The sequence below is a fragment of the Dipodomys merriami genome, unplaced genomic scaffold (assembly GCF_024711535.1).
Source record: "Dipodomys merriami isolate MVZ:Mamm:240054 unplaced genomic scaffold, mDipMer1.0.p SCAF_1, whole genome shotgun sequence".
Taxonomy (NCBI): Eukaryota; Metazoa; Chordata; class Mammalia; order Rodentia; family Heteromyidae; genus Dipodomys; species Dipodomys merriami.
In genome coordinates, this window is record NW_027202270.1 from 21691844 (window position 1) to 21710033 (window position 18190).

At 33.6% G+C, this 18190-nt stretch overlaps 1 protein-coding gene across 4 annotated transcripts in view; it reads left to right on the forward strand.

Moving 5' to 3' along the window:
* Positions 1-18190, forward strand: part of Ikzf2 (IKAROS family zinc finger 2) — a 159557-nt gene that overhangs the window by 97868 nt on the left and 43499 nt on the right. For all 4 annotated transcript variants that reach the window (XM_070017820.1, XM_070017819.1, XM_070017811.1 and 1 more), the window contains 2 exons: positions 3493-3759; positions 10725-10892. In XM_070017820.1, coding sequence (XP_069873921.1) covers positions 3493-3759; positions 10725-10892 — 435 coding nt within the window. The remainder of the gene's footprint in view (positions 1-3492; positions 3760-10724; positions 10893-18190) is intronic.

Consider the following 18190-nt stretch of genomic DNA (forward strand, 5'->3'; position numbering starts at 1 on the left):
TTCTTGCTTGTAAGTGTACATTAATGTGTGTAAACCTCAATGCATATTAGAAAAACAAGCCTGAAAAATTATTCTTGAGATTTGTAATAGTAAGATGTGTGTCTGTTTGTATGTGTGTATATTCAAGGACTGGGTTTGAGCTCAGTCTTGTATTCTCCTTTTCACTCAATGCTGGGCTGACATTCTACCATTTCAGCCATATCTCCAGTCCAGTTTTCTTACATGTGGAATTTCAGCTACATTTTAGATATTTTCCTTAAAATTAATTACTGTGGTATTGTTTATACATTAGACCATTTTTAAAAAATTTAATTTATAAAATATTATTAAAATACATTATACTACTAATTTGCTGTATTAGGACAGCACTAGGATTCGTATTCATAAATGATGAACATATTATTCTTTATAAATTAATAGAAATAATTCATCATACTATGACAGTCATTTCTTTTTTGTCTCAGTTCTAACAAAAGCATCTTTTCTTTATATTGGCTTCTAATATATTCTTTTAGGAGTACAAGCTTCTGATAACTATGTTTATATGTGATCAGTTGTAAATAATATTTTCCATGCCTATTGTTAGGTTTTTATGTCTATATTCATGGGCTGGGTTAAATCATGCTTTATAAAGTCATGTTTTCATGTGCTTATTTCAGCTTTTCCCTTTTGAATACCAATTATTAATAATATGTTAGATTACATTAGGCAACCCAATAGCTACACACACACACACACACACACACACACACACACACACACACACACACACATACACACACACACAAAATATCTTGAGGGTAGAAACTTTCTTGAAGAAAGATATTGAACCTAAAATTTATAGTGGAAAACTTTAAAAATGTATATGAAACTAGCATATATGCCAGAGAATACCCTTGAGTAAAATGGTAAACCCAAAGTATTTGTAAACCAGAGCAATAGAAAACTAACTTCATTAGTATAGATTAAATATCTTCTGTCAGAAATTCTTTGGATTAGAGGTATTCCTAAATTTATTTGGATTTTTAGAATAACATTAGTTATTTTGGGGGATGGAACTGAAGTTGACAGAAGAAATTTTGATCCATATAAAACCTACACATAGCCTGAAGGTAATTTTACACATTTTTATTGTGCCTGCATTTTTAAAAATATGATTTTATTATTATTATTATGGTGTTGTACTGAGGGGTTTACCATTTCACAATTCAGGTAATGTGTACATTTCTCTTTTGTGCCTACATTTTAACTACAACCTGTCAAATGAAATCATTGCTCAAAACACTTTAGATCCTGTATTTTCAGAATTTTAGATAAGGGATATTCGACTTGCATATAAGGAACATTTAAATCCAATGAGAAAAGACATGCAGTCTAGCAAAAAAACCTTGGTAAATAATTTTGATTTTGATATTTAATTGTACAAAAAAGTGGCCAATTTTGCTCATAGTTTTTAAATGCATGTTAAAAATTGTACATAAGTGACAATTTTCACATTGACAGTACTCTAATATGGCGACAAAGAAGAATAATCTTAGAGTTCTAATGATTGTCAAATGAAAAAGTTATATTTAAAAATGGATTCAGACATACTTCTGAGTATGAAAACTATGGTCATGATTTCTCTTTGAGATTGTGTCTGAAGTATTGTGAACCTTGTTTAGAATACATTGTTTCTTTTTAACTATGTAATTTATTCTTTAAATGTATTAAACAAGTTTAGAAGAATATATAAACTTAGTAACAAATGTATTAATTGACTTGTTAATCAGTGAATATCAATTTAACATCTGCTATGTATCCCAATTTCTTGAGCATGCTAGGGATATCACATTGGAGAAAATTTTGTTCATAGATTTCTAAAATCCCTGTAAGGTCATAGCAGTTTCTAACTAAAGTAAAACCTCAAACAGTACATGTTGTGTCGGTGTTGGGTTCAGCAAGAACTTGTGTCCTTTTGTAGACTATGGAGTATACTCTATGTTAAAAAATCTGATTATATATATATATATATATATATATATATATATATATATATAGAGAGAGAGAGAGAGAGAGAGAGAGAGAGAGAGAGAGAGAGAGAGAGAGCACTGCATTTCTAGAGAAAAGTGATAGGTAAGCAAGGTTTCTATTTTTACCCATTTCATGTTTTCATTAACTCTAGGAGGTAGGTACTGTTATCATCTGTACTTTATGGAAGACATAGAGATCTTAAGTTCATTAAAATGCTTAAGAAGTTAAGGACTGTCACCCTTACTCAGTAAATTCTTCTGCTCTAACTTAATTCACTCATCTGAATTCATCTCCATTTTGCAAGTGAAAGATGTAAGAAGTCAAGGTTAAATAATTAGTTCAGGTTTATACTGCTAGTACTCATTGTGTCTTGTTAAGGGGACTTTGAGGAGGACAGGAAAAGAACCATTTTGATAGCACTGCTTGTCCTGAGAAGTATTAGTAACAAAATACATGCAGTGAAAAATATTTCCTTTCCATGAAAATGTTTCCTTTACTCAAGTACTACTAAATAATTTGTTTTGTTCTGCAACTTAGATATGACTTCTTCAGAAATGTTCAAGGTCACCAAATTTAAAAACTGATATTAACTTAAAGCTTGCTTCTGCTTTGTGAAAAGACTTGTCAGCAATCCAGAATGAGGGCTGTACTAACAGAATTCCAACTTTTCTGTGGGATGATCCAAAAACAGCAAACAGAAGGCATTAAATTTCTCAATAGTCACAAGTGTCTACATGCATGCTCTGCCATTTCTGTCACTAACTCCTTTTTGGTGTGCAGAGATTAGTTAGATATACTTGATTTGCAAACTCATGTGTTCCATAGAGAATTCTTTTTTTCTTCTTTTTTCATACAAGAAAAAGGGGAGAGTTAATTTTAGGATACATGAGGTCTGTTCACTTTGCCCTGAATTTATGCAGGTCTTAAATGAATATTTGTATTTAGTCTGATTTTAAGACATTTGCCTTGATTGTGTGCCTTTATATGTGGAAGACATTAGGGGGATTAAGATCATGATTTGTTTCTCTTGCTCTGTTTGAAAGCAGGTTTATACAAGTTCTATGATGTGAAGCAGAGAATATGAAGTAAATAGTGATGGTTGTTTAAGAAGAGGCATGGCTCTGTGTGTTAAGCAATATTTAACCTTGTGTCTTCCATAAATGTGTCTCACTCTAGTTGCCTTAATAACTAACCCAAAAGCCAGGGTGAGAATTATACTTATTTAAAAAACAAAAATAATTGAGTTAAACAAATGAATGTGTCTATGCAGAAGTAGAGTCTCTCTGTTTACCTAGAGCTCTAATTAGCAAAGCTTCAATGAAAAACCATAAGGCAAGGTATGTATCAGCATGGTCTTGATGATGGACACTATTCTACTTTATGTATCATTTGCATCCATCTTGTCTAATGACAGGTAGTAGGAGAGATGTAGGTAAGAGCACATAGCATATACTTAATATTTCCTTTTTTTAATTACAGCAAATTCAGTAAAGCTAGAAATGCAGAGTGATGAAGAGTGTGACAGGAAACCCCTGAGCCGCGAAGATGAGATCAGGGGCCATGATGAGGGTAGCAGCCTAGAAGAGCCCCTAATTGAGAGCAGCGAGGTGGCTGACAACAGAAAAGTCCAGGAGCTTCAAGGCGAGGGAGGAATCCGGCTTCCGAATGGTAAACTGAAATGTGACGTCTGTGGCATGGTTTGCATTGGGCCCAATGTGCTTATGGTACATAAAAGGAGTCACACTGGTAAGCAGCTGAAAGAATAACCTGATGACTGCCTGTGACATCTGATGTTGATATTACCTGACATCTATTCTCTTTCCTTTTTATTCAGGGGTAGCAATGGTGAAACTCCCTTTTCAGAATTCTGCTAGTATTGGATTGCTGAAAAGCAGAGTTAGCCTGGGTCCTGACTTCCAGCCTTCAAATCTGAATAGCATATCAGAAGAGAAGTTTGGGATTCAGTTTCCACAGTTCTTAATATAGCAATAATACGATAAGGGTTCAAAAGGTAGAGGAGAATTTCATTAGGTAATTTGATCTTTTTTTATTTCCATACATATTTTACCATACCCATGGGCAGGTAATTTAGTTTACTACCTAAGATTTTATACTACAAAATGGCACTCACACATTTATATAGGGGTGAGTCATTTTCAGTTTATCTCATTAACTCCTTGAAATGGGATTTCCAGTCAGTCCTTGACTGCTCCAGTTTTCTGCAGTAGGCAGATCCTCTCCCTAGTCAGGGATGTTGCCCTCTTCCTCGAATTTTCAGTTTTAAGCTCTGTTCAGATGTGTAGGGTCAGATGTGACAAAGAATGGAAAGTATGTAGGTAGCTTGCGTAATATGGATTTGTTTAATGGAAAAGCCCTCAGATATATTTAATTTATCCTTGTAGGTTTTTTACACATGAAAATCAGACAGACAAGAAGGCCTTACTTAAATAGCTTCAAATTCCTGGCCAATTTTTTTTAAACATTATAGATGAGATTATAGGAAGATAACTGATTCTTTAAAAAGTTTCAACTTTATGTGAAATAGTAATTTGAAGGTAATATAGCTTTCACTATAATGTAAACTAGTATCACATTCCAAAATATTAATCACTGATATGTCACTGTGATAGATGGGACAATTACCTAGAAATATACAAAATTCAAGCACCTTTGTAGAGATCCCAGGCAAGAAAATGGCTATGGCAATACATGGTACTCAAAATTTAGTCAGAAAAAGGGGATTACTTCATCCCAAAGAAAAAGACTCACCCCGATATAACTGTGTGTGTATGTATATATATATATATATATATATATATATATATATATATATATACACATATATATATATGTGTGTGTGTGTGTATATATATATATATATATATATATATATGAATACACACACACAGACTCACATTGTAACCATCCAGCCAAAAATATTTTTGTTTTAGTTTTATTTTGACTTTCTTTTTTAAACAACACCATATTTATAAAACGTATATGTCACTTGTGTTTTTTTCTTTCCCTTTAAATGTTATTAAATATCTTAGGGAAAAGTTGAATGATCAAGCTTGGTATGTATGTCATATAAAAGAAGAAAAGACTGTAATTAGAAACCTACTACTTATGTATTAGGAGAAGATAAAGTTTATTTACCTTATAATGAAAAAACAGGAAAAATTTTCAAATTACAAATCTTAATTTTTGCCGATGCTCATAAAATAATGCTATGAGTCATTAAATTTGTTTCTCAGAATTTTGCGAGGTCAGTGTTGAGGAAGATAAGAAACACTCATTCACATGTGTAACTTTCCAGTAAATTACTCAAAATCCATGTAATTACGTTCCAGTTGAATTGTACAGTGTTAATGTCAAGGCTGAAGTGTATACTAAATGCTATTTTGGGAATGGTTTTAATAAACCTTTTGTGTTTTTAGTTAAGAAAATTCAAAGAAGCACAGTACACTTTCATGAAAAATTAGGTTAATCAGTATTTCACTGTCTGTAGTAACCTTCATGAGAATTGTTAGTCTGCAAATACAACAATTATGTTCCTGCTCTACTCTCTGCTTGATATTTTTATTACGAAAGTAGAGTTGAATATTTTAATACTACAAATGACCTAATTGGCATGGTACATTTTTATAAATAGTTTCAGAAATTTCCAAAGAATATAAAGCTTAGGCAACTAAGAAAGGCAAAGACATGGGCAAAACAACCATTTAAATACGCTTGCAATACTATGACTTCATTAATGTGTTTACTGGTCTGTTAGGCAAATTATTGCACATTCTTCATATCTAAGAAATTTGTTAAAGTTAATAACTCTTCATGAGGAACAAGAGATACCTGTCAAGCACTGTTGAATTTGAAAATTTAGATGTTATATTTTTGACAACCCATTTTGCAGGTCTGAATGAGTTTTGACTTTTTGAACTTCATTTTAGTACTGCTTGAAAACATAGGGTTATTTGTGTTTCTTTAAACTAGGTCAAGAAGTATATAGTTAGAATCTAGTCATTAACAAAATGTTTTTCTGTAAGACCATGAACTACTTTCTTTATTTTCCCACTTTTGACTTGAATCCTTATGGAGCCTTTGAGAAACATTTTGGAGTGTTTTTAGGTCATGGAATATTTAAATTAAACTGGCAATGAGAAAGCAGGTGCAAAACTACTGATTAAAATGATATGGAGAATCAGATCTGATTCAACTGTTCTTCTTTCTCTTTCATACTCTACTAAAGTGCCAATAGCAGAATCTTATTAATGGTTGGGTGTTATTTCTTTGGCATTGCTTCTAGAGTAAGAAATCAGGTAATATTGTCATCGGATACTCCAGGCACTCTTCACTGGGAATATAGGGTGAAGGAAACACATAGGGGTAATAAATCCATTCAGACATGAGAAGGAATGGATGAGAACACTGCAAGTCTAGAAAATGCTCAATTTTGCTCTTTTTTGGAATGAAGTAGTCCCCTTTTTGTGACTTAATTTTGAGCACCATATATTGCCATAACCATTTTCTTGCCTGGGATCTCTACAAAGGTCCTTGGATTTTGTATATTTCTAGGTAATTGTCCCATCTATCACAGGAACACCATCTGCCTTTTATTTACAAAGGCAAATTTATGCAGATGTATTTGCATTTCATTGGAATATGTAAAATTTTAAAAATATATACTTATGAAAATATGTAAGCTATTGAAATATACTGCATTCCATAGTATTCCATAATAAACATGACATATAAATTCATCCAGTGAATAACTATACATGGATGAGTAGATTGGAAGACTGGGGTGTAGAAAGCACAGTTGAGACAGGATATGAAGCAGGCATGACCGCCTTATTTGTTCTCCTAGAGTTGTTAGGCCAGACTTTTCTGCCCACCAATGGGAAGACTAACTGCCACATGTAGAGCAGCTTCATAGATTTTTACATTGATTATTCCATAATATTATTAGTGTAGCTTATAATAATGTAGGGTTTACATAATTTATATATATACATAATATATATATGTATATATGTTTTGTTTCATACCAATTTTAAACTGCCCAAAAGGGCAATGTTATTTGGCCCATTTAGTTTAAACACCAAATAGTTAAGTTGTGTTGTTTAACTTTCCGTGGACAATATACAGATTTTTGTATATATACTTTTTTATAAAGGGAGTTAACTTTTTACTTAAATATCAGGTAGATTTACATATACCTCTGTAATGTCCAAGTCATGGAATATCCCATACTTCAAATAAAAGGATTCCTAATGTCTTACAGAATTTTCTTTCAAAATGTGAGTTAATTAATTTACTTCTTTTTGTTATTAAGCAGACATGATGTGTTTATTGTATTTGGAATATTTCTGAAATACATGTATACTTCAAAAAAGTTTTAGATCATTTTCTGCTTTCATTCTTGTTCCAGTAATTGGCAGTATTGAGAATGTCACTGTAATTCAACTGCTTTATTGTTGATTATAATTTTTTAAAACTGTATTATTGAAATGGTCATTATCATTTTATACAATCAAGGCATTAAGAATAGTGAAATAGATTTTACCATAAAATCAGGGACACTATAGAGTTGCTATCTAAAAGAACATCATAATTCCCATCAGTGTTTCCCAAAGCCTTATCTGGTTGAAACCAAGGTGCATTGCTCTCAATGCTTTCTCTCTCACCAATGGAAGAGACTGAGTGGTGACCTGGATAATACCTTTTCTTCATTTCTCATGGTCACAGCAATGTACAAAGACCTCCAGACTTCCATACCATGATTTGCATGCTCAGCAGTCTGACAACATTTCCAGGTGTTTCTATATTCCTTTCATTTCTCCACCCTTCTTTTAGGGTAATTATATAAATTCAGAAACACTTTCTCTACCACTAAAAAAAAAAGTCTCTATTTAGAGGATTTGTAAATATAAAAGCTCAATTACCTCATCATTAATCCCATAAACTGAAGTAGGTAAACTTAAAACTTATTTTAACAAAAAGGTTCTCCTGGTATTATTAATTTGTTTAGCCTAGCATTATTATTTTTTTGTGGGGGAGGGTCCAGTCATGGGGCCTGAACTCTGGGCCTGGGCACTGTCCCTCAGCTCTTCAGTTCTCTACCACTTGAGCCACAGCGCCACTTCCAGCTTTTTTCTTTTTTGCTTATGTGATACTGAGGAATCGAACTCAGGGCCTCATGCATGCAAGGCAAGCGCTCTACCACTGAGCCACCTTCCCAGCCCATAGACTAGCATTATTTTTGAGTGCTAAATTAACTAATCTAAGTGAGAGATTTTTTCAGTATTTCAATTCAAATATTATAGATGGCTTTATGTCCTGAAGGCAACCCCCAGTGGCTTCATTCCTTAAAAGTTATTGCAGAATAACTTGTTACTTGACTGGGAAAATTTACATATACTGGTTCCAAAAGTAAAAATGAAAACTTTAAATGAACACTATAATTTTTATTTGTTGCTTTCTTCCTTTTCACTTGTTAATTTGTGAAGGAAGTACCTCTTTCTTTTTACTTCCAATTCCATGGCAGGGGTGGGACGGAGATAATTGTAATTCTTGAAAGTTACGTTGTGAAAAAGTAGCTTGAGTCTAGCTTCAAATGGTAAAGCTCCTGCCTAGCAAGTATGAAAGTCACGAATTCAAACCTCAGTCTCACTTCTCAAAAGCATGTTATGCTGCTATTTTATTGGAGGAAAAAATGCAAATGCAGAGAATCAAATTAAGCTTTTATTTATGTAAGTGAAATGGGAAAAATAAGTAAACTACAATCATTAGATTTTTAGTGTGTGTGTATCCCAATACTGGGGCTTGAACTCAGAGCCTCATGATCTCATTTGGCTTTTTCTCTCAGAGCTGGTGCTCTGCCACTTGAATCACATCTCCAGTTTCAGCTTTTTTGCTGGGTAATTGGAGATTAGAGTCCTTAGAGTTTGTCTGCTCAGACTGGCTCCAAAATTTGATCCTCCTGAGAAGCTAGGATTACAGATGTGAGCCCCCAGCACCTGGCTCAACCATCCACTTTCACCTGTTCAATAAGACTTTATAGAACAGGTTTTAGATTTTGCCAAATGAATCAAACTAGTTAAATAAGATAAATTTAAGGTAGCATTAACAATGATGAATATTTTTAACTCCTTATATTATTATAGAGCCTCTTGTAAACTTCACTGTAGGATTTTCAACATTTTAAGGGGGGGAACCTTAATTCCTACCACCCAGAAAGATTATATTCTTTTAACATATGTCATTAACTTCCAAATGGAGAACTACACAATTTGAGATACACATGTCCTATCGATTTTTTTTTCAAATTTCTCTTAAGCTTTTTAACAAAACTATATAACAGAACTTTCAGTAGCTGTCTGCTAGAAAGTGACTGTAAATGGTCTGTCTTCTTTATGTGAGGCCTAGCTTTCTTTAATAAGAGTCAATGTGTTTGAATTATATCAAGGGCCAAACAGTATATTGAGTTTCAATTATTCAGTATTATTATGAATGTTTCAGCTAAGAACAAATCAGTTTCAATTGCTTAAAACACTTTTGATATTATAGACATTATCTAGTCTCAAGTAAAGAAAATACTCAGTTCAATCAAAAGAGTTGTTGTCATACTATTTTTTTATTCTAAACTTTGAGCTTTAGGACAATATAGCTTTACTATTTCCTTATATATTAGTTTGTACTTTATTTCACTTATTCAGTTATTTATTCATTTATTGCCTAACTCTGTACTTAGTGAAAGGCAAAGTTAATGTAAGAATATTTTCTCTATGGTTTAATAATACTATCAGTTTGAGCTTAGTTGACTATTTTACTGCTTCATTACACACATGTTTTTATGTTTGATGACATTAGTTAGTGGAAATACACTATTAAGGAGACTATCACCATAGAATAAACTGTTAATTCAGACTTATACAATTATAGCAATATTAGTAATAAGAGAAAAATGAGAGGATATTACCATTAAACAGAAAATCATTGTAAAGAATATTGGGGGAATGTATGGATGAAATTTTTCTTTGAATTTTTATCCTACTCTATCAGGAAATTTTGCAAAAAGTTTCACTGTTCACCAAGAGAATCAAGATACTTGTGCAGTGTTTGGGGATCTTGTAATGAGCATCAAAGCTCCTTCATATAATATGCCTGTGTAGGCTCCTTTTCCTTAAAAGCTGAGTGAGGAAGTAAGACAAATTATTCCATTCAGTGTAAGATTTCTATGAATTTTAAAGAGATAGCATGGCAAAATAAAAGGAACAAGATTTTGTATTCAAACTGACCAAGTTCAACACAGCATGAGCACTCATTAGCTCTGTGATTCTTATCAGTTTCTGTAATATGTGAATTCAAATTGTTTTCACTTAGAAATGGAAATTCATAATATCAAATTATTAATGTCATCACAAGAGTTTAATGCTGCGTATAATGCAACCTCAAGGTAGTAAAGTGATTGTACCTAGGTACTCAACTACTGGTAAATACTTTGTCCAGTTAATATGAAATGGAGAAATGACAGCTTGACCTAAAACTAGAGACATTGCTGTTAGCAATGTACAATCTAGAAGATCAGTGATCAGAAGACTTATGAAGGAGTTCTGATGAACATCCTGAACATAGAGAATGGCTTTGATTAAGTGGTTGCCGAATCAGTCACTGGTAAGTAAAGTACACATCTTTCCCACTTCTCCCTGCAGGTGAACGCCCCTTCCACTGTAACCAGTGTGGAGCTTCTTTTACTCAGAAGGGCAACCTTCTGAGACACATAAAGTTACACTCTGGAGAGAAGCCGTTCAAATGTCCTTTCTGTAGCTACGCATGTAGAAGAAGGGACGCCCTCACAGGACACCTCAGGACCCATTCTGGTAAGTGCCATCTAGTTTTTGAGAAGAATGCTAAAATATGAGAATGCAAGAAATTGCTACATAATTTTACTAAGTAATACAGTTTGGTTTGGAGCAAGGAAGTACCTAGTGAGTTTGTGTATGTTAAATAACCAATAACTTGCAGAGTGCCAAAGGCCCTTCTTGTTTTGAGTTATAAACCTTTTTCAATTGATGAGTGCCTTATTCTTATTTCTGGATGTTGGAAGAAAAACAGCTGTTATATACATTTTCTATGATTTTTAACCTTATAATTATTAATAGTAATGACCATAGTAAAATAGTTAACCTAGGATGATTGAAGATGTAATGAAATGCCAGAATAAAATTCTAAAGTTACTACAAAGGAAATGAAAACTGTGATTTTTTTTCCCCGATACAGTAATCAGGTTCAGACTTCAATGGCAGAGAAAATACTATTTTTAAACCAAATAATACTATACTCATTAAAATTTGGCTGTTAAGACTAATTATATTTTAACTCTCCTTTTGTTTCTTTGTTTCTCAAATTATATTTGTTATACACTATCTGAAACTTTTCTCTGCTTTATACATGATTTAATAATCTAGAGCATTTGGCTTTTTAATGCCAGAATAAATATATAAAAGAGAAAATAAGGATAAGAAATCTGAATAAATCCCATTTCACTGTTTGCATAAATTGCCATAACTAAGAAGTTAAAGGTAGGGAATTAATATAGAATACTCTCAAACTAGTTTTTTATGCCTTTTCTGTCTATAATGACACATTAAATTTTAATTTTAATATAAATATATGAAGAAAGCATAAATTTTCATCTATGAGAGATTGTATTAAATATTCTCAAGGTAGTAAAGACAATGTTATCTTTCTTTACACTTTTTCTTGTCTTTAAGACTGAACAGAATTTTTGACATGAATGTAAATTATTTAAAATGATTTACACATTAAATGGTAAATCTGGGATCATTTTCTATTTTTATTTATTTTTATTTTTTATTTTTTTGTCAGTTGTGAGGTCTGAACTTTGAGCCTTGGCACTGTCCCTCAGCTCTTCAGCTCAAGGCAAGTGCTCTACCACTTGAGCCACAGCGCCACTACCAGCTTTTTCTGCGTATGTGGTGCTAAGGATTTGAACCCAGGGCCTCATGCATGCAAAGCAAGCACTCTACCACTGAGCCACCTTCTTAGCCCATCTTTAAAATAAATTTAATGAAAACATTAAGACAAAATATTCTAAGTATGCATTTTACTTTCCTTCCTCACTCAAAAGTTATTCCATTTTGTGTTATTTCAAAATTATGCTAGGAAAATTCTCTTAAAATTATCTCTTTTGATTATTGAAATATACCTTATGTTGAAAGATATTTTAAGATGGGCCATGTATTTCCTTTAGATAGCTATCCATTTTGATTTATGAAATATTACTGAGTTGACAAAAATATACACAATGATTAGGATTTTATGAATATAAGCTTTGCTTCAGCTTCATATAATAGTTAACTATAATGCTTCATTCTTTACACAATTCTGTTGTTTTTAATATTACAGCTTATTATATATTACATATATTACATATGTTACATATATTATATATATTACATATTATATATTACAGCTTATTATATGTTATTTTATCTATTTTCATAAAGATATGATCCTTATAACTGCTTTGTACTGTTTTGAAATATAGAATACCACGATTTCTGTAGATAAACAGCATTGTCAAATAAATATGAATAAGAGAATTGGGGCTGATTATAGAGAAGGTTCTCAGCTACTGCATCATTGAGTAATAATAATTTATTTTACTTCCAAAAGAATTTATATTAACCATCAGCAATGCTCTTCATAATAACTAGAATGTAAGACTTAGCTACTGAAGCCTATTTTTCTCTAATTAGTCAAAAATCTCAAAATTGATCTTTTTCTTTTTGTCAGTCGTGGGGCTTGAACTCTGGGCTTGGGCGCTGTCCCTGCGCTCTTCAGCTCAAGGTGAAGGCTCTACAGTTTGAGCTACAGCGCTAGCACTTCTGGCTTTCTGGTGGTCTAATAGAGATAAGAGTCTCATGGACTTTCCCGCCCAGGCTGGCTTTGAACCATGACCCTCAGATCTTAGCCTCCTGAGTAGCTAGGATTACAGGCGTGAGCCACCAGTGCCCAGCTTTCAAAATTGATTTTTTAAGTTAACTTCCTTCCTCTACTCATTTACATCTTCTTCTTCTAATCCTCTTTGTTTAGCCTAGACCATCCTCCTGGACAAAATAAGATTCATTATCTGGTAACCCAAGTCTTAATTCTTAGCCAGTTTTTGTAGTACTGTATTTCTTGGTTTACTCTAGTTCTTCAATAACCAGAATTATAAGTTTGAAAAATATGACAATGAATTTCAAGAATTTCAAATATTTCTCTCTTGGCTCTTCTTAAAGTCAATTTGGTAATCTGGAAATATTATCAGCCCATTTCTTTCCCTGTAAGTTCAACAACTTGAGATGCCTAAAATAACCAATGAGTGTTCATAGATCTTAATGCAGCCATGCCAGAACTCTGAATCCTGATTAAAGCACACTTCTTTAAGGACTGAGATCTCCAAAACTCTAATCCCAAGGTTTTGGGATAGAGAAATGTGTTAGAGTAACCACTTCTTTAACATCTCTATTCTCAGATTTAGTCATTCTGGCTATAGTAGAATGACTTTGGGCATATACTCCATCCTATAGAACATCCAAAAACTCCAAGCTGGCATTCCTATAAGAAGCATTCCATTTGTAGGTCATTTTACCCTCCATTAGCCAGCTGGTTCTGATGATAGAGCTGGAGGGGAGACAAGAGAATTCTATAGGGTGCTAATCTTTGTTGTTGTTGTTTTTTGCCACTAAAATCCGTTTCCTGGTAGAAAGCAATGCTTAAGGAATATCACATGGAAGATTCTGATAAATCCATGCATGAAATATGCAAAAATATATTGAAGGAGAAGGCAAATCTTTATCCTAAATGTCTAGAGATTCCTCTGGTAATAAAATTCTGTCTCCTCTATGTTGGAAGGAGTCCAATGTAAAATACTTGGCAATTGGTTCCATATCAGGATCTCTGCATTTGAATATTTTAGCTCAGAACTAGAAACAGGTAATGTATTACATGTCCTTATACTTGAATCCATATATATAATTCCTATTCCTTCTCCTAGTATTGCCATGTACATGGCCCATCGAGCAAAACTAGGGCAGGAAAGTAAACATTTGGCTTTACTTTTTCTAGATTATCAAGAATTTTCTACACAGTGGATATTCTGAAAAGGAATTAGTATGACATATTACCAGATTTTGTACCAATTCTTAAAATAAAAGGCATCCACATAATCCCCCCTACACCTTCTACTTCCAATCTTCCACTTAGTTCTTTGAACTCATTGACCACATGGTCATGTGATGTATCATTACCTCAGCTATCTCTTCTTCCACATAAAGTGTGCAATCAGATGTAGGAGCTGAAATCCTAGCTGCTGGGAGATAACCTCTCACAGCTACCTCAATGTTAGTCCCTTGAAGTGGAGTTGAAAGTACAGAGATCACAGCTAGTGCCAAACACCATGCAAGTCATTTACAAATTAGGCCCACTTTATTTCCTTCTCTGTTAATTGTTCTAGGGAACAACCCAAAACATGATGATATGTATTAAGGGAACAGATGTAGACATAGTATTAGCAGTTGCTGTGGACACAAGTTATTTGCTTATCACTACATATGTCTGTCCCAAACTACTGGGTCTTATGTTAACAATAAAATAATATTGTACCTCTTCTTCTCAGATATGTTGAATCAGATCATACCTACTTCATGATGAATAGTTTGGTCAGCTTAATTGTTTGGAATTCTGTATCTGTTACTAAGTCTTAAAGAACATCCAGCTATTTTGGAGCTGCTTTTTTAAATGGAGAATTATTTTAAATTGAAGTTCTTTACTGCAAAACTATTAGGAATCTGCACGCAGAGCCTTCCACTGACAGAGATTTCACACATCTCCATTTGCCACAGACATCTCAATCATTGTATGTTCTGCCCTTAGTAATGAGTGAAGGGTACCTTTCCTTAAGACAGAATAATATTGCAAATCCTTTATGTCCCAGGTTCCTCTCAGAACTGGCAGTTCTGTAGTTTATGTAATGCACGTTTATGCTGCTTCCAAAATAAAAAAAAAGTCACCATGATTTGTGCCTTGTTTTACATCATTTAAAATAAGGGAGAGCAATATATCACTTACTATAGAAGGCCTGTTTTATGCCTATACTACTGAACATTTCCCATCTCACAAATGTTGGAAGTCACTGAACTTTCCTGGAGTTTATTCACTATCCTCCAGCATTTATCTTATGTAGGATCATGGATATTCACTACTTCCTTCTCACCAAACCCAATCAGTTTAGTGTCATGAATGTAATAGACTGGCTTGATGTTTTGTGGTACATTAGGATGAACAAGTTTTCTCTAGTTTTATTATGGCAAAAAGAAAGTTGTCTAGTCTTAAGGTAACATAGTGAAAATATGCTCTCCCTATAGTATCAAGGCAAACTGCTTCAGAATCTTTGTTGACAGGAATTGTTTTAAAAGGAATTGAGTTCATGGCGTTGTGTCTGAAGTCAAGGTCTATGATAAAATATGCTCCAATGAATTCTTCTGGTAGAACTGCATTTGTAGTTGGCTTTATGATATGACTAAGTCTGCATTCATCCACAGATCATATAGGTATATATATAGGTACACTCCAGATCTTTCAGTTTCTGACAACCTCACTCATATCTATAATTCATCCAGAGATGCATTACCTCAGCTCTACCATTGCCCCATAACCTAGAACTACTAGTTTTTTGTATTGTTCATTTTATATGCCAGTACAATTCCATAGCACTCTGAATCGGATTTTGGAGTAGGTTTTTAGCTCTATTTGTTCCCAGGCTTAGGTAAATAAGGGATGTTTAAGCCTAACAGATAAACATTGTCATGTTTCATCTATGTTCTGACTTGAACATTCAGTGCATTTCTTTGGTCATTTCACCTTTTTGTGGCCTTCGGGGATCATCAGAACTAGCCCCGTCATACTATAAGCTTCTCTCTACATACATACTGCTGCTGCATTAGCATGTAAGTATCATAGCTTCCCTAACCTAACCTCTGGGTGGTGACTGCCTACTGTTCTATGTCTTCCATTATTAGGTTGGCTATCAATACCATATTTTGACTTCTGGTATGATATATTAAATTTTTTCTATGGTATTTTCCTACTGAATCCAGCTCTAGTGAGTGCATTTATATATACAAATTATGTGGGAAACTCTTAACAAAAATATTTGGTATATAGTATGTATTTTTATTTTATCTTTAAGTAGTTTCATAAATAGGTTTCCATCCAATGAATCAATGTATGAGTACAGTGCATTTTAATCAATGTCACCTTTTCATCATTCCCCCCTCAGTACTCTGTGTTTGTATAATTCCTATAAATCTAATAATTTTTATTTGTAACTATATTTTCATCCCCTAGAAGACATGAGGTAGTGTCTTGGTTTTTGATTGTATAGGCACAATAGTTGTGCCATCTTTAGATACTGGCTTGCATTTGTGAGCCTTCTACATACAGTAAACAATATACCAAATACTTTCTATGGATTGTTTAATAAAAAACCTTTATAAAGCCTAAGCAAAAGGAAACATTTGTAGATTAGTAACAGTAAGCCTTAAAGCAAGGAAAGTGCTTTTAATGAAAATGCCTCCAGTCGGGCACCTGTGGCTTCACACCTGTAATCCTAGCTACTTGGGAGGCTACAGCTGAACATTCAATGCATTACACTTCTAGGCCAGTTTGAGCATAAAAATTTGTGAAACCTCTCTCAAGGAAGAGCTGAATATGGTGGTGTGCAGTTGACATCCCAGATACATAGGCCTATCACACTCTGGTACATAACTGGGCAGGGACTGAGACTGTTTCTCTTAATAACCAACAATAGACAGAGCTAGAGGTAGGGCTCAGAGGAACAGCCTGTACTCAGTCCCAAGTTCTGCTTGAGGTCCCAAGTTCAAACTCTAGTACCATCTGTGCCCCTTTCCCCCAAAAAAAGAAAAGAAGAAAATTCCTTACACTAAAAAAGTAAATATTGGTCAGGTGCAAGTTGTTACTATCTGCAATCCTAGGACTCAGGAGGCTGAGATCTGAGCATCAATGTTCAAAGCCAGCTCAGGCAGAAAAGCTCTTGAGACTCTTATCCCATTAGCTACAAAAAAGCCAGACTTGAGCTGTGGCTCAAACCACAGAGTGCTAGACTTAAGCACAAAAAGTTCTGTGTCAGCACTCAGGTCCTTAGCTCAAGGCCCAGGACTGACCCCCTCCCAAAAAAGTAAATATTACCTTTTTATCATATGTGCATTTAGTAATTTATCTTTTGATATAAACCCAGCTCTTTTTATTCAGAGAGGAATTTAGTTTTTGAGCACTATACAGTTTGTCTGGCCTAAACCACTGCCATGATATATGATCTGTAATTTTATTTTCAGTTTCTTTAAGAACTTAAAAACCTCTATTTTGAGATATAATTTCAGTAATTTTTTGTGATTATCACTGCACACAATCCAATTCATAAATTAATTTTATCAGCAGCTCATCTTCCTTGAACTTTTTTTTTCAGTACCAGGGTTGTAACTCAGCTTTGCACTTGCAAGTACTCTACCACTTGAGCCATACCTCTAACTTTGGTTGCTCTATATTATATGTGTGTGTATGTATTTATATATGTATATATATATTATATATATATTATATATATATATATATATATATATATATATATATATATATATATATCCTCTTTTGTTACTGGGGACACCCAGACTGCAGCCCTTCTATTTATACTTTTCATTATACCTGGTGTGAAAAGCCTGTGCCACACACCCAACTTTGCCTATTGCAAACCCCTATTGGGGTTTTATGAGCTTTTCTACCCTTCTAGCCTGGAACCATGATTCCTCTGATATCATCTTCCAGCATCGTTGGGATAACAGGAGCACACAACCATACCTAGCTATTGATTGAGGTGAAGTCTCATAAACTTTAATTCAGGCTAACTTCAAACTACAGTCTCTCAAGTAGCTTGAATTATATGTATGAGCTACCAGCATCCAGCCTATTGAATATTTTTAAGTGAAATAAACCATTTAATTAGTAATTGCCTTTTTATAATTTTCATTAGAAATCGAATATGTGGGTAGTTATGTAATTGTAATTAAAGGTATAGGCTGCATCTATAGGTTTG